This window comes from Arachis stenosperma, chromosome 5 (genome assembly GCF_014773155.1).
Source record: "Arachis stenosperma cultivar V10309 chromosome 5, arast.V10309.gnm1.PFL2, whole genome shotgun sequence".
Lineage (NCBI taxonomy): Eukaryota > Viridiplantae > Streptophyta > Magnoliopsida > Fabales > Fabaceae > Arachis > Arachis stenosperma.
In genome coordinates, this window is record NC_080381.1 from 141293093 (window position 1) to 141315258 (window position 22166).

The 22166-nt window shown below is 30.3% G+C and overlaps 3 protein-coding genes across 3 annotated transcripts; 2 read left to right on the forward strand and 1 right to left on the reverse strand.

Annotated features, from left to right (window-relative positions):
- Window positions 1–319: 319 nt before the first annotated feature.
- On the reverse strand, window positions 320–3681 carry LOC130981842 (uncharacterized). The gene has a single exon (XM_057905575.1). It carries the CDS (start codon window positions 3426–3428, stop codon window positions 444–446), a length of 2985 nt encoding a protein of 994 aa, XP_057761558.1. The 5' UTR covers window positions 3429–3681; the 3' UTR covers window positions 320–443.
- Window positions 3682–5033: 1352 nt separating this feature from the next.
- Window positions 5034–8757, forward strand: LOC130981844 (WPP domain-interacting protein 1-like). Its single transcript, XM_057905577.1, has 3 exons — window positions 5034–5276; window positions 5533–6549; window positions 7902–8757. The coding sequence occupies exons 2-3, from the start codon at window positions 5559–5561 to the stop codon at window positions 8627–8629; spliced, it is 1719 nt and encodes a 572-aa protein (XP_057761560.1). The 5' UTR covers window positions 5034–5276; window positions 5533–5558; the 3' UTR covers window positions 8630–8757.
- A 1351-nt stretch (window positions 8758–10108) lies between these two features.
- LOC130979697 (repetitive proline-rich cell wall protein 2-like) lies at window positions 10109–11528 on the forward strand. The gene is made up of 2 exons (XM_057903218.1): window positions 10109–10575; window positions 10642–11528. Exons 1-2 carry the CDS (start codon window positions 10176–10178, stop codon window positions 11163–11165), a joined length of 924 nt encoding a protein of 307 aa, XP_057759201.1. The 5' UTR covers window positions 10109–10175; the 3' UTR covers window positions 11166–11528.
- The last annotated feature ends 10638 nt before the right edge of the window (window positions 11529–22166 follow it).

Genomic DNA, 22166 nt, shown 5'->3' on the forward strand with positions numbered 1-22166 from the left:
GTCGTAATTGGTGAAAGCGTTGAGTTATGAGTTATGACCATAGTTTCCTACAACCTTACATGATATATGATATTCTATAATTGAGTAAATAACTGGATTTCGTTTTGTCAAATACAAATTTTTCCAAGTACTTCCACTTCTTTAATGCGTATCCATAATATTCAGATTGGACTTTATTGAAAAGGAAAGTAATAATAATTGCTTTAGAACAAACGCGAAAAATGGGCAGTCAATGAGTGCCTTCCAAGTTGCCAAAGAAGTGTTTTCTCCAAAATCAGCTTTATTGGTACTTTATCAAGTTTAGCAGTAGAATAACAAAATTGGAACAGAAGTGCAGCAACATACTAAGATATCTAGTAAAATTCTGAATGGTGATATGACCACCAAAATTACAGTAAAGGACACTGACTCATGAGAATTGACAAGTCCAGTAGAAGTGATTCTTATATCTTGGTCCTCATTCTCACCAATCTTGCCAATGTGTCTTGAGCAGCCAAGGTCTGTGCATGGTTATGGCCAAGCATCACAGTTCTGATGCTGATGCATGTTCTGCATAGCTCCTTGCCACTGTCTAGATGGCCCCCTCTTGCAAGCAACTTTGCTCTTGTCTCCAGCAATGTTGCCTTCAACAACGTCACATCCTGCCACACATATTCATCCACTTTTTGGCTTCTTTGCAGCATCCTCCTCTTCCAACAAATCGAATCATGGGACCAATCTTGGATTTGAGACACAAACGACTTCTCAACCTCCTCCAATGCATTGGTGCACACCTTCAAGAGCTCCAAAGCTGAATTGCACCTTGAGAAAGTGGTAAATGCCTGGATTGCCAGGGGCAGAGCTGTTCTTTTGATATACAGAACCAGGTCAATTGCTTTTAGCTGCACAATCGGCGGCTCCGATTTGAATCCAAACACTAGAAATGCTGATGACCACAGATGACCTGAGTTTACATGGTTACCCATTTTTCTTACTCCTTCAAATGCAGCCTTGGCATATTGCAAACCGCCTCTGCTTTTGGCGAATGCCTGTGTTATGGGATGGAACTGGAGCCAACAACATCCATCATGTTGGTTAGCCATTCGAGCCAGTCCCATTTTCACCAGAAGCATTGCTGAATCTTCATCATTTTTCCACGTCCGTGATGATAAACAACCTGATGTTAGGCTCAGAATTTTGGTCCACTTTTGGAGATGATTTTCAACAGCAGGAATACTCTTTGCTGCATTGACCAAAAGACTTGCTGAAATGGGAGCGGGAGAAAACCAACCGCCAACAAGAAGCATTCTCATTGCTAGCAGCTTCCCTTTTGCTTTTGTTTTCTCCAAGGTTCCTACACAGAAAAGGAGGCTCTTCATGAGGAAAGGATTGCTTTTGCACCATTGCTCTTCTGCAATGCTCATATAGCATGAGTTTGAATCTCCACTTAGTGGCATTTGGTTAATGGCCTCAAACAGTGCAGAGGGGGAAATTGCAAGTTCAGATAACATCGAACCAATCACCCACAAACCAAAGCTCGACCGTCCAAGCTTCTCATTGAATTTTTCAAGGAATTCTACCTCATCTGCTGGATACTCCCTCCTTTTTCTTCCTTTTATCAGAATCATTGCTTCGGATAATGGCAGTGGTGGAAGCTGAATAGTATCGTAGCTGTTAACTTTGGACAGCCTTGTAGTAATGATCACATGAGTCCCTCCTGTGTTTCTTGGTATCAAGTCATATATATCCTTTCCTTCCCACCATTCCTCTTCAGTCTCAAGATTGTCTATTATTAGCAAGTAAGGTGTCTCACCAAACAATTCCCTCTTGATCCTCTTGAATGCTTCTAATTCTTGCTCCTCAAAGCTGCGAATTCGACCCCTTTCCATCTCAGAATCAGCACCAACATCCAAGCCCAAATTGAGGGACAAGTTCAATATGTTCTGCCTGAGATACCGAGCTTCACCACCAACCCACAACACCATTTTGTATCTCTGGTGATATCTGTGAGAATATTCCAGTGCCAACTCAGATTTCCCTATACCAGAAACTCCAGTGATGCAAATCACACTACTACACAAGCTTTTGAAGTTTCCACTCTTTGACTTCTTATGCTTCAACCTCTTCAATGAATTGTTTCCTATGAGTGGTTCAACCCAAGCCTCTAAGGTTGGTTCTTTGCTCTTCCCCATCTCTAGACTAATATATCTCCTACCTTTGCGCATAACCGGTTCACTTTCCTCGTCTGCAAGGCCTTCAGATTGTCCACTTCCACTAGCTTCTCCTTTGTTGAATGGCATACAATGATCTTGGACTTGTTCCACGCAATTCCCTCGTCCGAAAAAGAGACCTTCAATCTCCATAATCTCCTTCTCCCTGCCAACAAAGTATTGGTTCCTTGGAAAAGGTAGATTCTCAAATCCTTGCATATTGTCTCTCTGGTCACCATTCATCCTACCAAGCCTTGCCCTTAAAATACCTGTAGTTTTTGATATGCAGCTTCTCCAATTACCATCATGGGCCCCTAGATTGAATTCGTTGCACCTCATGAGTCCATCGATGGCCTCTCTACATTCTTTGTCAATTGAGTTGCAGTTAAGAAGATCCATGATCTCAGCAGGTCCTGTGTCAAACAAGAGAGGAATCAAGTTCTTCTTTTGAGCAAAGAATCTAACCTCCTCCATGCTCAGATGGTTGAGGAAGCTGCCACTTGAGACGACCACCAACCCGAATGACACTGAGCAAATGACTCTATCAGCAATCTCATGGCTCTGGCTATCGGTGTACTTGGCTCTATCAGCAAGCAAGCAATCGATTCCCTGAAGCTCGAGGTCGGACTTGAGCCACTTGCAGAAGCGCAGGAGTTTGGGATTTTGGCCATGGAAGCCAATGTAAACATCACAGCTTCTGAGTTTGGCATTGGAAGCAGGGGAAACAGAGCCTTTTGCAAAGGAAACTCTAGGGACCGGAAATGAGAATGAGATGCGTGGATCAGCTGCTTCAGGGATGGGAACACATGTCACAAACTTGAGATTCGTGTCAGCATTGTCATCGGAAAACTCATACTGATCAGAAGGGGGAGTGTAGGAACTGCTTGGCACGTCTTCTGGGGTCGAAGGATGGGTGGTGGTGGTGGTTGTTGCTGTTGCTGTTGCTGTTGGTGGTGGTGGTTTTTCCAAGTGAGAATCATCTGGGGTTATGGCCCTTGGAGATATATAGGGGGATTGCAACGCCGAAACAAATGCTGATGAAGGTGGAGACACAAGAGGAGAACCATAAGGTGATGATTCTGTGGAGTTCTTTATGTTTGGTGATGGTAAATTTGAATTCTCTGTAGTCTCTTCACCTTGCTTCTTGCTGCTGCTGCTTGAAATCTTGATTGTTAGCGTGCTAGAGATTGTTGTGGGATTGGTGGCTGAGTTGTCTTCTTCTTCTCTTTCACTTCCCATGAAATATGGCTAAGAAAGTGCAGTGCTAGATAGAGATAGATCCCTTGTTCTCTCTATTGCTCTTGAGATTGAGACTGGGGCATTTGAATTAAGTTCATCTCTTCAAGCGGGGGGCAATTATTTACTGCAACCACATAAATACTTAAGCACTGTCTCTCTGAGCATAGACCCTACCAAAAGATGAATGCAATGTGAGGAGAGATAGTAAAGACCTCTGCAATCTTCATGTGCTGCACACAGACTCACACTCACACTCCTCGCTAATAATATGAAGCTACAAGACATGCCCTTGATATGATGGAAAACCATTCATATTACCTCACCACTCTTCACCTTCATGGCTTCCCTCTCTCTCTCTCTCTCTCTCTCTCTCTCTCTCCTTCATAAGAAATTATCAAGTAGTGGTGCAGGGAATCTAACGTGCAGGTTGATTCTCCAAGGTTTGAAATGAACATAAAATAAATGTGACATATAATATTAAAATCACATGAAAGCAAGTATGGTGCTTCTACCAAAAACGAAAAGCAAGTATGGTGTCGCATTTCAATACTAATACTAATAAGTAATATTACTTTGCTATAGTTTATTACACTATTCGCCTAAAATTAATAAAAACATACATTTAATGGGGCTAAAGACTCCACAGATAGTAATTAAGGATGATATTTGAATAATTTTGTTTCACTTTTATTGTATAGTGAATATCATTTAGTAATAATTTAGTGAGATTTAGACATTTAGTACAGCTTTTTAAGAAGTGTATGCACAGTGATAGTGTTGTGTGGAGCATCTATCTGCGCAATCTTCTGACACAAATTTAAATCACTTGCACCGAAAATTGTACCAAAGACCAGTCCACCTGAACCACACTGTCCAACTATACATGTCACATTCACCAGTAAACCATCCTCTTACTAACTCATTAAGCATAACTTTGAAAACATTACGAAAAGAAATAAAATCTTAAAAAGGAGAATTTACAAATCAATTAAAGAAAGCAGCCCGTAAAGAGAAGGACGAGATGATTCTATATCTTCACAATACAAGGTGAGGGATTTAGAAATTTAATATAACGCTACTTCACATCTCGTTCCATCAAATAAACAAATAATAAAAGTACCACCATTTTGTCTTGTTCAAAGATCTTTCTCTCTATAACTGCAGTGTTACTGTTATAGTAGTATACGGTTTCACTTAAAGTACCTTTCGACATGTTTGGGGAAAAAAGTGAATAACCTTTTCTTGATGTACTAGTTAATTGGTTGGACAAAATAGAAAAAAAAAAGATGGGCTGGTTGGGCCGAAAAGGAAAATAGACCCATCTCCATGGACTGGATTGGATCCGGAGTCTCGTTTACTCCACCTCCAAACAAAGGTATGAAATATGAATCAAGATATAGCGAAGGTTCTGACAAACAAAAAAAAAGACATAGTGAAGGCAGAAGCATGAAAAAAACTAGGAGATTAATAAATTGAAAAAGTAACATAAGACGGTAAAAGTTGAACTATTACACATGACATAAATTACAAAATTACCACGGAATGAAGAGAGATACACATAGAAAGAGTTGATGAATGAGGTGGTGAGCAGTGGCACATGGTATGATGAGAGAGCGGGTTACAACTCCATCTGGCCCACGTTCCCTATCCAATAGTATCTGTCTTTACAATTTGTGTTATTATTATTATTATTATTATTGCAAAACAGTCTTGTATGTATATGTATGATGTATCATTGTAATTTCCATTCGCGTTCTTGATCCCTTTCTCTGCCTATAAAACTGCAAATCCATCAAAGTCCCAAATTTTAGGGTTTCCATGCCCATTGCCAGGGCATCATTTATGAAGGTAATTACTCTAAATCATAGATCGTATTTTCTTTCTCTCTATTACACTCGTTCCACCTTTTCATACTCCTTTTTTTTTCCTTTTTCATTTCTGTCCCAAAAATAAAATCTACTTTTTCTCTTTTGGATATGTGCACTCCTTTTTCATTTCACTCGTTGTATAGTTCGACATATTAATTTGATTTATAGCTTCAATTGCAACTGTTGCAATTGCAATTAATTCATGGGCCTAAATATGGTTTGATCTTTACGATCAGATTTAGCGGAAGGATTGGAATTGGTTATGGATTTGGGAAGTGAATCTGTGGAAGAAAATGAAGTGACTCATGATGGAATTGAGAACGGGACTAAGGATGAAGGTTCCTCTGGATTCGGTGATGGAAATTCTGATGCTAACACTGAGAAAGCGGATCAACCGGGAACGGTTGTCCAAGTGGCTTGTGAAGAAGCTGTGAATCCCAAAGTGACGCCAACAAAGGGGTTTGGATTGAGGAAATGGAGGAGAATTAGGAGGAACGTTGTTAAGGATCCGAATGTGAGTGTGGATTCAAGTAAAGTCCTCAAGAGGGGCTTGTCTGGCGGTAACAATTTGAATGAAATGCGTGATGTTAAGGAAAAGAGTGATGGGTCTCCAAATATGTTTGAAAATCCTGGGTTTTCTGATGTCTATTCGATCCCTGGTTCTAGTCCTGATTCTAGATATGCAGTTGGCTCTGGTTTTGCTGTTGGGACTGATTCGGAGAATAGCGAGGATCGCAGTAGCAAGTCTTCAACGGCAGCTAGTGAGCCCAAGTTGAAGTATGAAAAGAGCCGAAGCAAGAATGTTAATTTAAAGAATTTAGCCAACTTGACTCAACGGGTTCAACAAGGAAATGCAAGGGTCGAAAGCAATAAGAAACCCGGAGGAGGTGGAAAAGTCAAAATGGAAAAGGAAAATTCTGTTTCTAGTGTGGAATCCGATTCAAGAAGCTCCAACTTTAAGCAAGGCTACTTTACAGTTACTAGTAATGGTTATGGAGAACATAGTGGTAGGCCCACTGGTCAGGATGATGTTAATACTAGTGAAGGCGTTCACGCCAATGAACATTTCTCTGGGGGTGTTCAAAGCAGGTGTGGCAACAAAAACATGGGTGAAGATGAAGAGAACATAGCTACAAATTCGTCATGGGATGCTACAGAAGAAAAAAGTGTGAACAACCATTCTTCAACCGATGAAGATCCCTTAATTGGGTCTATAAGTAGCCTTCAGGCTATCCAGGAAGCACTTGAAGAAGGTTTGTCCTCTTTCTTCTTGATAAGTTGAACTTCTTTTATGGGTGAATCTTTTATGCAACTAGACTGCTGTATTTATTAGTTTTATAATTCTCATGAAAATTACGTGAGATAAGATATCAGCTAATTAGCTGTCTTCTTGTCCATTGAATTCTGCTCCTATATTCAAATTGCAAGTAAATATAGCTACTAACATTATCGGTACCAGTCCTTGAACTGAATTATAAAGTTGTTTGGTTTGGTTTGGTTTGGTTTGATCCTGATATCAATTTAAATCTTATGTTTTTAAGCTTTTTATTGGTATGAATTTTGATGCATTGTTAGTATAGCATTGTGTTTGAAACACCATGAGAATTGAATTCATTTTGATAGTTTGGAACACAACAACATGAATTTCAATTCTTGCGAGAATTCTAATTCCCACATTGAAGCCTAAACTAAATCAGACCAAAATAGGTCTGTATTGCAATTCCATTCTCATAAATTTGGCATTCAAAATTGAAATATCAAAATTGCCCCTGTCAAATACTTTAATTTTCGAAATATACCCATAGCCCCATATCAACTCTTTCTCTCCCTTCCTTGCTTCTTTACCCAAAAACTTCTTTCAGAATATTTGGTTGGATGTTCGTATAAAATTATTAAACTCTGATCGTGCATTAAAATCAATTCTTTTTTATTTTGCCAACCAGGCTAACTTGTTCGGTCGTTTTTGTTCAACCAGTTCCCTTTGGTTCCATCAGGTCCCTACTTTTTTAGGGACTCATTGCAGAAAGGATTTTCATTCGTGAAAGAAAATTGTATTTCAACTTATAGCAACTGTTGAAGTTTTTACGTTATAAACTTTGAAACACTGATTGCAAATTTTCATGATATTGTTTACATGCTGCCTCCTAAATTGGGTTTGACATTAGTCTTAATTAGCAGTTTTTTGTTTCCTTAGGTCTCACCCCCGCCCCCTCTTTATTTGAACTCCGTTTAAGTTTCATCTCTCCCAAAACATTTTTTTATTAATGTGATAATGCAACTGTATTAGATTTGAGACTGTTGCACGCATGTGTAGTATCTCTGTGTTGGCTGATTGATAGAGTAACCAATAGTAAATTAGTCTCTTAAAAGGTTTCTGCTGCTTTCCCCTAGGTTGGGTTTTTTTTTTTTTTTTTTTGGTGCTTGATAATGCTGATTGGTTGATTCACATAAGGAACCTTTTTTGAAAAAAGAAAGAATAAATAAATAAAACAAAAACTATTATACTTAAATTCCTTTGTTTTCTGTAGTAGAGATTTTCTGTGGAAGAACCAAGTTGAAAGCATTATGGCAGTGCTGATACCAATATATACTTGTATACTTGCAGAAGTCCTGAAATTGAAAGAGATGGAGATTGAAGTTGTCTCACCAGATGATGACTCAACCAAGTGTAGCAGTGCATCTGCTGGCACCACACTTCTTGATGCAGGACTTCATAAGCCATACTTATCTGGTCAATCTGATGCAGCAGAAGCTAAGCAGACTGCTACAAGTTCCTTGGAACTTCAGGTATTGAGCCTGACCCAAAATGTAAATATTTTGGAAAGCAAGTTGGAGGGATTACAGGGCATGCTTGCACTGAAGGATTCCAGGATCGCTGAGCTTGAAAACGCCCTAAATAGTGGTAGGTCTCCTAAGGAAGAATCTGCTAGCACCATTGATATTTCAGAGGAAGAGTGCGAGCTCGAGGGCCTTTTTCTGCAGAAGATTGAAGCTGAAGTTGAATACCTGGCCATCACAAAGGTGATGCAAAACTTGAAGTCCAAGGCAGATTGTCAACGTACATTACTTGAAGAACAAGAAAAGCTCTCTGAAAATCAAGCACAGGTTCTCAACGAGGTGGTAGAGGCAGAGAACAGGGCTTCAGTGTTAAAGAAGAAAGCAGAAGAGTTGGAAAAGGGTGATAGTTTAGTAGTTGAGGAGTCTTTTGTGCTTCAGAAGAGAGTGTGTAAGGTTACATTTTGTCTTTTCGTACAATTCATGTTGTTAGTGTTGTTCTTTTGGGTTTTTGTGTCACAGTTATCTTTCAGTTCTGAGGTGATTGTACCAACATGAGTCAGCAAAGTTAGGTTCAGTTTGTGCATTCTCAGGTTTCTTGCTGATATTTGAATGTAAAATTTCATTGTTATATAAAAAAAATAACCCTTCTTTTGAATTTTTTTTCTGGGTAGGGTTTTGCTCTCCTTGTATTGGTATTATTTGTTCACGGCCATAATTGTTTCATTGTAATTTTTGGTTGAGACATGCGAAAGTGAAAGACAGTTGCTACTTGCTATGTAAGAATTTTTTGAGGTTTTATGCATTTTAAAATACTTGGTGGATCTGGATCTATAATATGGTATACTTGTAAATTATAGTGTTATGACATGCATATGCTCGTTGATGATTGAAAGTTGAAACATCCATTGCTTGGGGAACAGTAATTCAACTTTATATTGGAGGATATATTTATGTGATGGCGCCTAGAACTGGAAATAGTTTTCTATTTAACAATAGAGTCAACACTGAATTTATGTAGATGTGTATAACCTCTGATCTAAAACAAGGGAGCAAGGTACACGTTCTTTGATCACTTTTTAACTTAAGATCTGAATATTTTCTTAATTACTAAATGGAGAAATAATGCAATTTAGAGTGAGTCATACAGCGTTTACAAATAAGAGTTATGTTGAAGGTTTATTATTACTACTTTTTTATTTTGGGCTGGAAGGCCTATTACTGCTTTATAGAGTGCGTTAATCATACAAAAATAAGAGTTTGTTAACTGAATTGATTTTTGAAGAACATAGAACAAGAGCAGTTAGTTTCATAACAGGCGGGAACCTCCTTGTCGGATATGATATGACTGAAACACATGATATTAAAAAGCTTTAATTTTAATACCAAAAAAAAAAAAAGCTTTAATTTTGTTGATAAAAAAAATGCATAATATTATTTATACACCCAATTTGGTATTTAATTTAGACAAAATTTAATTTAAAAACATTTCTTTAAAAGAATGTAAAAGTGTGAAAATTATAATACAGTAATACGAGAAAGGCAATAATTTAAAATAATCTTATTTAATTTAATATTTATAATTTTATGTATATAATGTTTATTATTATTATTATTATTATTATTATTATTATTATTATTATTATTATTATGCTGATAATTACTGAATATGAATACAGAATAAGACAACTTTAAATTAATCTAAACTGATTTTGTTGTCATAATTTGATTAATGATTATAAAATAAATATCCAAAAAAAAAACAGCAATTTCAATATGTAAGTGAGAGTTTCCTTAAAGCAGCTTTAATCCCTTATATAAGCATCTTTCTTTTTATGTTAAGAACCAAGCATTTCTCATCACATATGACATATACAAATACAGGATATACAAAATCTGTGCGGATCTAGCATTATTGGTTTATATGTGAGGTGTCCTCACCATATTTGGTTCTAATAAAATCATAAATAAGATGAATGAGACCCTGCACCTGCTAGCACCGTTAAGTGAGTCTCCCAACTACTATATAAAGGGGTCTCTGCTCTCTGTTATATGCATCACTCATCACTCTTCACTTATTAGTTATTACTCATCACTAGCTAAGATGGCTTCCTCCTTATCTTTTCTAGTGCTGCTCTTTGGAGCTCTGATCCTAAGCCCACAAGGGTTTGCTAGGGTTCCTGCAGTACCTGTTCATGAGTCACCAAATGACACACCATCACCTCTTTTTAAATCTCCAAACAACTCCCCATCACCTGTTTTTGAATCACCAAACAAGACACCATCACCTCTTTTCAAGTCTCCAAGTAACTCACCATCACCTGCTTTCAAGTCTCCAAACAACTCACCATTCAACAAGGCACCTGTTTTTGAGTCACCAGACAAAACACCATCACCTGTTTTCAAATCTCCAAGCAACTCACCATCACCTACTTTCAAGTCTCCAAACAACTCACCATTGAACAAGGCACCTATTGTTGAGTCGCCAAACAAGACACCATCGCCTGTTTTTGAGTCACCAAACAAGACACCATCACCTATTTATGAATCACCAAACAATTCGCCATCACCTGTTTTTGAGTCACCAAACAAGACACCATCACCTGTTTTCAAATCTCCAAGCAACTCACCATCACCTACTTTTAAGTCTCCAAACAACTCACCATTGAACAAGGCACCGATTTTTGAGTCGCCAAACAAGACACCGTCACCTGTTTTTGAGTCAACAAACAAAACACCATCACCTGTTTTCAAATCTCCAAGCAACTCACCATCACCTACTTTTAAGTCTCCAAACAACTCACCATTGAACAAGGCACCTATTGTTGAGTCGCCAAACAAGACACCGTCACCTGTTTTTGAGTCACCAAACAAAACACCATCACCTGTTTTCAAATCTCCAAGCAACTCGCCGTCACCTGCTTTCAAGTCTCCAAACAACTCACCATTCAACAAGGCACCGATTTTTGAGTCGCCAAACAAGACACCATCACCTACTCTCAAGTCGCCAAACAACTCGCCACTCAACAAAGCACCTATTTATGAGTCACCAAACAACTCACCATTTAAGGCTCCTTATGGCACTCCGAATTAAAGCGAATTGAATGAACCACCAACATAATAATATGCATGCAACAAGCTAGGCATATATAACTCAACTATATATATGTACATATCTGATAATAAATAAGTGGTCTCTCCAGTTTCGTCCTTATCTATTGCATGCATGCATGCTTAGTTTTCTTCGTCTCGTATGTTAATCACTAGCTTAATCAATCAAAGAGACGAGTATTATTATTCTTGGTTACTTCATTTCAATTCTCTCTACAATTCTGTGGCCAAGAACACATAAGCATCTCTCTCTCTCTCTCTATAGACGTAAGGTCAGTGAAGTTAAGGAGTAAAATATGGTGCTTTGTGTACTCCTAATTTATTATAAATAAAATCATTATGTTGAGATCTTGTTGGTTGATTTTGTTTAATTTATTAGCTACACTATTTCTAAATTCTAACCCCATAAAAATATGTTCAGCGCATGAAAAATGCTACTTATTCTTTGAAATTCAATTTTTAATCAGTTTCGTTAGAGAATTAATTAAGAGGTAGCCAATTAAAATCAACTAGTTAAAAAATAGAAGATTTGTTATAAAAAAATAACTCTCTACTATTCTATATTTTTAAATTTCAAAATTAAAAATATAAAAAAATTGGCTTAAATTAGTTTATGTTCTATTCTAATTGATTCTCTAGATTTTTTCTTAATTTAAATAACTATTTTTACGTATGAATTATTTAAAAAAAATTATTTATTTATTATTTTTTTTCTTCTTTACAAATGGAAAAAAAGATAATATTTAAAGGATATATAGTTACAATAATTTTATTTTATATAGGTTAAGCTAAATATGTAATATGGATCCCTTATTATTGCGTGCCTGTAGCAAGCAATTAGTTTTTGATAATATTAATTGTGATAATCACACTAAAAATTGAGAGAGACATATTTGGACATAACATAATAATTAGGATGTTTATAGAAATTACGAAAATGTAATATATTAAAATTGATGTTAAAGGAATGCGATATAATTATATAATGAAGAACATGTCAGCATGCAGCATCTTATATCCAAAAAAATAAGAAAAACAGATGGAGAGATGGAGTTTGTTGTTTTGATTCTATAACTGACGATAATTCTAATTTGTTTTAAATTTTAAATTAGAAAACATTTAAAATTAAATAATTATCTATAATTTAATTTTAATTTCAATTAAACTCTCATTGTATGTATTATACAATAAGACTATTGTCCCCTCATACTTTTTCAAACAAAAAAAGAAAATTGTGTTAAGGAATGTGCTGTGTTTAGATAAAATATTATAAGCTGAAAATTAAGGAAAAAGAAAACTGAAGTAACTAAGCTTGTAGATCGACGTAAGTATGTAACAAAAATTAAATTAAAAGGCATTTTGTCATTTATTTTACAGTAACTACGCACAAATATTATTGTACTAAATTGAGTAAATTCTTTTGCAATAACACTAGGTTCTTTTATATAAAGTACTTAATCCAAATGCAATGATTACCTAGATAATTATATCGGGCTTAAGAAATTGTGGCTTATAATGAAGTTTTCAAGATTATAAACTCAGTTCTTAATTAGTGTTCACACGATTTCGGTATATTCCAATCGAATCCGGAAGCCTTACCAAATTAATAATAGAATAAAGTTCAAAAAATCAACAAAAAATTATGAGAAAATTTCACTTCCCTCCTCTACAAAATGTTAAAATGATATTCTCTTTTTTTTTTATTTTATAAATGTACATTATCCTCCCTTCTAACTTTTAGAAAACTTTCTCTTTAATCCATTTTAAATTTTTTGTGTTAATTAATATTAACTTTATCCATTTTTTAAGAAAAAATTAATTAATTTTTGAAAAAATACCCATTAGTAAAAATTTTATTTTTTATCATTAAATTTTGCTTACCAAAATATACTTTAATAAAAAAATTTTATTGATTGAATTGTATTTTTATCAAAATACTTTTAAAAAAATTAATAATTAAATTATTTTTTTCTAAGATACCTACTTTTCAATAATTTTTTAATTATTAAATTATGATTTTACCAAATTTTTTGTTAACAATTATTTTTATATTTTACTATTAATTTTTTGATATCAATATATATTATTTTAACATTAAATAAAAAAATTTACTACTGTTAATATGTATAACAATTAATATATATTGATATTGAAAAATAATATTACTAAAATTTTTTATTTAATGTTAAAATAATATATATAGATATTGAAAAATTAATAGTAAAATATAAAAAAATTATTAACAAAAATTTTGGTAAAATTATAATTTAATAATTAAAAAATTATTAAAGGGTATTTTTAAAAAAAATATAATTATTAAATTTTTTTAAAAATACAATTTAATCAATAAAAGAATAATTTATTAAATTGTATTTTGGTAAGCAAAATTTAATGATAAAAAATAAAATATTTGTTAATGGGTTTTTTTTTAAAAAATCATTTATTTTTTCTTATAAAATGGATAAAGTTAACATTAGTTAACACAAAAAGTTTAAAATGGATTAAAAAAGAGATTTTTTAAAAGTTAGAAAGGAGGAAAATGTATATTTATAAAATAGAGGGGAGGAGAGTGTCATTTTAGCATCTCGCAGGGGAGGGGAGTGGAATTTTCTCAAAAATTATTATTTTTTACTAATATTTTTAGTTATTAATTTAATTTTTTTTAGTCTAATAATTTAATTACATATTTTAATTTATACCGTTAAACATTAATAATTAATTACTGAACAAAAATAATAAATTTTACTTAATTTTTTAATATTTCTCTTAATAATATATAGAAAAAGAGAAATCAATATTAGGTATTTAGGTTCATGCTCCAAAAGTAAATTTTAGTTTTATTTTATTTATTCATTAGGTGATACATATTATTTATTTGATTCAAAATTTATATATTGAACTATATATATCATTTTAAAAAATAATAAATTAAAAAATAAAGTGATTATATTTTAACTAAAATCAAAATGTTATTTTAATAAATATGCGAGTTTAACAATATTAAATAGGTGTTAATTTATTGCCACGACATGCAATAATTTAATAATTCATTATAGATATTATGACCATGAATTGACGACCCTGCATATATATATGCATCCAAATAACAAGGATATAATTTGAGTATCGTATTATGATGATGTTTTCTTCCTTTCTTTATTTCTCACTCACTCACTCACTCACTCACTCACTCAAATAATTCATTTTTGGAGCATTCGTTAATTTGGTGGGACAAAGAATCTATGGACCTTAGTGGTCCAACTTTTAGGAAAATTGAATGAGTATACTCGTCTCCTTCCCCGTCTTATCTTTGCTCACTAACAATGGCCACCACCACTGTCAACACCACCAACTTAACATATATATATATATATAGAGAGGAAAACAGACCCCGATAGGAATACTATATATATACCACTTCAAAATAATTTCATTATTATTCTATTTTTAGAATAATTTTACTATTTTCAATTTTCATCATTTTTTAAAACACTAGTTATTTTCAAGTTTTCAGATTTCTAGAAACATGTCTATCCTATTAGAAAAAAATATTGCCATAAATACAATAAAATAAAAAGAGAAAAAAATCTATAAAAAAATACACACATATCCAAAAGAAATTTTTTAAAATTAAATTAAATTTTAGAGATGATTTTATATAAAAACGAAATTGGAAATGAAAAAAATTTTTAGACATATTTTAAAGACTAAAATCGTAGTGTGTAATTATTTTACCGCCAATAATTTTTTTTAATTTTTTACAATATTCTTAACTTCATTTAATTGGTTAAAGACTAAACTTATTCCAAATCAAAATTCTATTTAAAAGTTTATTGGCGACAAATAAATTACATGCAAGAATTTGAATCTCCGACGGCCAATAACTTATTAACTTGGTGGATAAATTATATATATCATGTACTATTTACAGCATTAGTGTCGGCAGCATTGTTGAGTGCAACCTCTAATTATTGCCTGCTTTAAAATTACTGAAGAAGATGATGCATAGAAGCTACGGTATACAGTTATACACAAATAATAATTCTATTATTATCACACTAATATTGTGATTGCTTGATGTGTCTGCCTCGTTTGTTGTCGTTGTCCCAAGTCCAATTGCAAAGTAGAACAAGTGTTAACGTGTAATCACCATATTATCTGTGACCCACCCTAAAATAGCATCGTTCGTTTGCCACAAATCTTGTTAGTTGTTACTACTGTTAAGTACGGTATGTATATAACAATAATGATATTGATATGACCACATATATATGTTCATTCTATTTTTCATTTTTTTTTTAATCATTATAAACCATTCTTAAAATAAAATAATTGAGATTCATACACACAAAAGTTTGTATGACTAATAATAAACAGGTGACATCATATATAATAACATGTTTTTATTATGAGCTAGATGTTCGAATATATATATATATGACGTAATATGTTTATACAAATATCTTGAAATCATAGCTAAATAAATATATATTTTATATGGCTTGAAATACACCACCTACCGACCTGGCCTATTATCCATTAAAGAAAGCTAAGCAAGCAAGGTAGGATGCTGCAACAACGAATTGCACAAACCTCCCTCACCCTCACCAATCAACTAATTAACATACGGGAAATGCTAATGACTATTTTGAACAACATGAATAACCACGAATTAAATAAAAACATAATACACTTCTAAATTAATCATCTAAATTTTAATATTAAAATAACCATCCGCACACTAGTGAAATGAACATTTGATATATCTATTATTTACATTGTTTAATATTTTCATTGTCTACCTATACTTTTCCTTAACATAAATATAATCGTTCACCTGAAACAACCATCTATATTGGTTTCGTGGTTCTTTCTGCAAATGCTTCGTGCTTATTATGGAGACATCTTTAATATTGAACAGAACACGGTTACACACCGTACTCATGCAACACATGCATGTATAAAGTCCATTGCAAATTTGCAATTCTTATACAGCATGCATATATGTGATAGTCGTCAGAACTCCCATAAATTAAAATTTTGATTCATTCTTAATTTTTCTAGAATCATTATTACAGGGAACATCTTTTGTCTTTTCTTCATTATTATCAATCACAAAATAATGTAGAGATTATTAGGGATAGATAATTGAGCATGAAAAAGATCAGAGTATATATTATCAAGAGAAACCCGCAAGACACTGATGAGGGATTTCAACATGCGATGACATGCACTAGAATTGGTATGTATATATAAGGAGAATTTCTTAACTATCACTCCGTGCATGCTTGGAAAAGTTTTCAGCAAGAAGAAATTAAATAATTTAGTTATAGTTGTCCATGGTAGAAGAAATTATTTGTGTATCTGGATTAAAAAAATATTAATACCGTGAATATCATAAATAACAGAAAAACAAAGAATAGTCTCTTTTGTTATTTAATTTTTTGTCCAGGTATAGTTAAAATGGCCTCCACTGAAAGAGATTGTGTTCTTTCTCTATCATGGCCCTTCGTGTTCAGAAAGGGTGGAACACAAAAATTAGAGACAGTAATCAATGAAAAGAAAATACAAATTAATAAGTTTTAGTATCATTTTGAATTAAAAACTGATATGAGCAGCATTCGTTAATATCATCACCAACACAGAATGTGTTGCTGCTTTCTCCGTCGCTGTGTTTAAGATAAGATACGTGGTGAATGGTGATGGTCTGATGGAGGAGTGGGGGACACATTGAATAAGTGCTTTGTTTCGGTTGTGGACTTGTAGCTACCACTCTTTTTTATTCAAATCTTTTATTTTTATAGTAATACAAATGAAGAAACTTTTTAGTATATTTATTGATGTGGCGTTTATTTGTTTAGATGTCATCATTAGAAATTTTTAAAATTTTATTTATAAATTATGACATTATTTATTTAAGTTGTTACTTTTTAAATTTTTAAATATGCTTTCTTAGATTGTTAGGTATTTAGTTTTTAATATTATTGAACTAATTATTTGTTTATGTGTCATCACTAGAAATTTTTAAAATTTTAATTATAAATTATAAATTATTATTTGCTTAGGTTATTATTTTTTAAATTTAAATTATTTGCTTAGGATGTTATTTTTTAGATTTTAAGTTATTTTGCTTAGGTGATTATTTTTTAAATTTTAATTTATTTATTAATTTATAGTAATACAAATAGGGAACTCTCATGCTAACGTGATGCTCATGCGCGTTGAGTTTAGGAATTTATTTGCTTAGGAGTGTTACTAGAAATTTTTAGAATTATATTTTATTTGTTTAGGTCGTTACTTTTTAAATTTTAAGTTATTTGCTTAGGTGTCGTCATTAGAAATTTTTTAAATTTTATCTATAAATTATAAATTATTATTTGTTTAGATTGTTACTTTTTAAATTTAAGTTATTTGCTTAGGTTGTTTTGTTTAAATTGTTATTTTTTAAATTTTCAAATATTTGCATATTATTCTTTTAAATCATAAATTATTATTATTTGCTTAATTTGTTATTTTTTAATTTTAAATTATTTATTCATAAACTAAAATTTAAAAAAAAAATAATTTACATTTATTTTAAATTAAATTTATTCCTAAGCTAATAAATTCACATAATTATTATGATTTATAACTAAGTGCGGATTAATTTTTACGTAATAACAATAATAATTATTCAATTATTTTTCATGTAACAATAATAATTTTGTATCATTATTTGGTTAAGTTATTATTGGATATGTTACTGGAATTAAGAGTGAGAAAATTTTTGAAAAAGATGGCAAATTTATCAAATACAATGTTATTGAATTAGAGATCAATGGGTAATGATATATTTATTTTTATAAATCTAGAAATTTTGATATTGACTTTATTATAAATTTAGGCATTTGAATTTATTTTAGAAGTTTATTCTCATTCTTTTAAATTGTTATTTCAACTTATTTTGTTATGAATATTTTTGGAATATTAAACTTTTTTTTCGCCCCTTGAAAGATTTTAATTTGTTAAAAAAATTTTGTTATCGATAAACAGGTCTTTTTTCTATCTTTTTATGTAAAATATTATCATTGGCACGCTAATATTAAAATATAAATAATAATCATAATTTACAATTTTTTTTATAATTTTTAAATTTTTTGATATTTTTTAAATATAAATTGATATTAATTTGTTAAATATTTTTTACTAGAATTTGACATTAGAACTCATTTATCTAATAAAATAAAATATTTTGTGATTAAAATATATTTATAATTAAACTTTTCGACCAAAAATATTTAAAAAACTAATTTGGAGTATTATGGCAATTCTCTCAGTAAAATGTTTAATAGATTTTTTAAATAAATAAAATAAATTAAATATTTTTTATTTTAAAAATATATATTTTTATATTATATTACACATTTCATAAGCGCATCTTTATCTTTATATTTATCTTTATCTTTATAGCAATATAAATAGGGAGCTCTTATGCTGACATGGCGCTTATAAATTGAGTTTGTGAATTTATTTGCTTAAGTGTCGTCACTATAAATTTTTAAAATTTTATTTATAAATTATAATTTATTATTTGCTTAAATTGTTACCTTTTGAATTTTTAAACATGTTATTTTAGGTTGTTGGATATTTAATTTTTTAATATTGTTGAACTAATAATTTGTTTATGTGTCATCACTAAAAATTTTTAAAATATTATTTATAAATTATAATTATAATTTATTATTTGCTTAAGTTGTTACATTCTAAATTTGAAATAATCTTTCATCTAGACCAAATATAAATGGGGAGACTTTTTGCTGATGTAGCGTTCATATGTTGAGTTTTGAGATTATTTGCTTAAATGTCATTATTAGAAATTTTTGTAATTTTTTTTATAAATTAATAAATTATTTGGTTAGGTTGTTAGATAATAATAAGGATTTAGTTTTTGAGTTTATTAGCAAGATAGTTATATATTTAAATCTTAATATTATTGAACTAATTTTAAAAAAATAATAAATTATTTGGTTCAGTTGTTAGATATCAATAAAGATTTAGTTTTTGAGTTTATTAGCAAGGTAGTTAGATATTTAAATCTTAATATTATTGAACTGATTTAAACAAAGTTATTTATAAATTATTTCAAAATTAAGACAATTGTTTAATAATGAAATCAACAATTTAAAAATAATAACAAAACAATAAGAAGTAAGTAGTAGTAAAAAACAAGTTCAAAAACAAAACAATAAGAGCTTAAATTTAAAAACGGAAACAAAATGTCCTTTTAAAACAAAACAATAAGGAATCGAATTTAAAAGAGGTTGTTACTTTTTAAATTTAAGTTATTTGCTTAAATTATTTTGCTTAGGTTGTTATTTTTAAATTTTAAGTTATTTTACTTAGGTGATTATTTTTTAAATTTTAAGTTATTTGCTTAGTTTGTTATTTTTTTAATTTTAAATTATTTACAGATTACTCTTTTAAATCATAAATTATTATTATTTGTTTAAGTGGTTACTTTTTAATTTTAAGTTATTTGCTCATAAATTAAAATTTTTAAAAAAATTAAAAAAATACATGCCTCGATTAAGAGGACTCTTGTGTCTCGATTCATGAATTTGCTAAGAGAAGTCGATGATGAATAATCAATTATTATTTTTTTAAATATAAACACTTACACATAATAGATGAGTAAAACGAAATTTAGAAATTTTAATATTTACTTCCATGTAAGTTTATTTATTTGGATTTATTTCAAGATTTCATTCTATATATTCGAATTTATTTGTTTTAATATTTTGTATTTAAATTGTTGTTTTAATTTTATTTTGTTACAAAATATTTTATAGTATTAAATTTTTTTGTATGTGAAAGATTTCAATTTGTTAAAAAAATTATTTCTGCTGAAAATAAATATTTGTTCGATCATGTAAATAATTGATACTTAATAAAATTGAGAGTACATCAAGAATACATACAAAAAATTTGTGTATTTTTTATTTAATTAAAAATAAAAAAATGATTAATTATTATTATTATAATTGATAAAAAAATTCAAAATATATAATTGTGAAAAAAAATTCTAAATAGTAAATATGTATGACTTAGCTTCCTTTTTCTTTAATTTCATTATTAGCTGCCGAAAATATAACAAATAAAATTGAAAGAGTACGTAAAGAGTACTTAAAGATAAAGAATATATTTTTTGATTGATTAAAATATATGAAGGTAAAATTAAATATATATAGAGTATTTATCTAAAAAAATAAAAAATAAAATAAAATAAAATAATAAAAAATAAATTTAAAATTAAATTTATGTACTATGTTAGAGGCTTTTTTGTGGATAAATATTATTACATACATTATAAAAGAGTAAAAATATTAACAGGTTAAATAAAAATTTTCAGTGTATTGTGGTTCTTCAGAAACTTGATAAGCATTCCAAGATCATCATTAGAATAGTTTTGAAGACTGCATTGATTGAAGCAACTCTCGAGGGCTGTTGCGAGATCAACCATATCCTTCTGGAAAGGATCAGTAACTAACATTAAAGCTCTCCATTGATCTTTAATATAAGTGTCTGACAAAGATGATCCAAAGCTTCCTCCCAAAAATTCACTGCTGTTATTTGTTATTAAATCGTAATGAGTAATATTACCGTGGAACTTATTTGACTGGTAAAGATTTACCAGTCCTGGTATAAATATGCGACAAACCTTCTTGAGTGTTACGAAATTTGTTGGTCCAGTCTCATGTAAATTGGGATAATCAGAAGAACTGTCATCTGAACTCCATGAAAAAGGACTGAAGTAAGTTAAGTCATATATATTTACTATTTAAAATATTTTTTCACAATTATATATATTAAATATTTTTATCAATAATAATAATAATTAATCATTTTTCTCTATTTTTAATTGAATAAAAAATACACAAATTTTTTTTATGTACTCTTTTAGTTTTATTACGTACTCTCTTAATATTAATTTGTATAGTTTTATAAAATTTATAATTAAGTCTATACATTTTTTAATCAACATATAAAAATGTTACAATTTTTTTAATTAGTTCTATATACTATTTTTTGTTTAATGAATCAACATGAAAATATTTTCTAAATTTTTTTAATTAGATCTATATACTACTTTTAATTTTATAATTAAATTATTTTCATATAAAAAATATTAAAATTAACAAAATATTCTTTTCAAAAAATATGTGATGAAAGATCTAATTAGACTCTTAATTGTGAGTATTTTCAATTTATGGATAAATATTTCGTTAACTCTAACATCTTTTAAACGGACAATACCTAATTACAAAATTAGAATCAATAAAAAAAAATCAAATATTTTATATTTGTTTACAGCAACTATTTATACTATATAATAAAAAATTACATAAATTAACTAACAAGTTCACATACTAAACATATTTTGAATTTTAGAGCATGGAAACCTAAGTTCCAATATGTAATTCATATCCAAAAATAATACCAGAAAATTTCAAACTACTTAAATAATAACTTTCTAATTACAGAAATTCGAATCAGATCTTCTTTCAAAATCATCTTAAGGACACATGCATCTTTGATTTTAAGTTTATACATTTTTATAAAATCTTTTCATTTAGGACCAATCTTGTATTTTCGATCTTTGTGTTTATTTTTCAACATATTTATTCCAAAATTTGTAGTAATCTGAGTCCTCAACAACAAATTTCTAATGTTCTGATCCTCCAGTAACAAGTAGTAACTTAACAAAGTGATACAAAATATATTGTGTAAAAAAAAATTAACAATTAATCCATAAAAAATTAAAGTAACCAATAAGTATGAAACTATAATTATACAAACTTACAAATCCATCAGCTTTGACATTATATTTAGTCAAGGTCTTGTAATGATGTAGAACAGCATATCTTTATTTCAATGATAATTTATAGAAAAAATATAGAGTTAAACCTCAGAGTGGTCCCTGAACTTGCACTCGACACTCAAAGTG

Bases quoted from the DNA above. Each gene is read 5' to 3' on its own strand.
- LOC130979697 (XM_057903218.1), top strand. From the start codon at position 10,176: ATGGCTTCCTCCTTATCTTTTCTAGTGCTGCTCTTTGGAGCTCTGATC. The intron at 10,576-10,641 runs CTGTTTTTGAGT...ATTCGCCATCAC, and splicing joins GCCAAACAAGACACCATCGC to CTGTTTTTGAGTCACCAAAC.
- LOC130981844 (XM_057905577.1), top strand. From the start codon at position 5,559: ATGGATTTGGGAAGTGAATCTGTGGAAGAAAATGAAGTGACTCATGAT. The intron at 6,550-7,901 runs GTTTGTCCTCTT...GTATACTTGCAG, and splicing joins CCAGGAAGCACTTGAAGAAG to AAGTCCTGAAATTGAAAGAG.
- LOC130981842 (XM_057905575.1), bottom strand. From the start codon at position 3,428: ATGGGAAGTGAAAGAGAAGAAGAAGACAACTCAGCCACCAATCCCACA.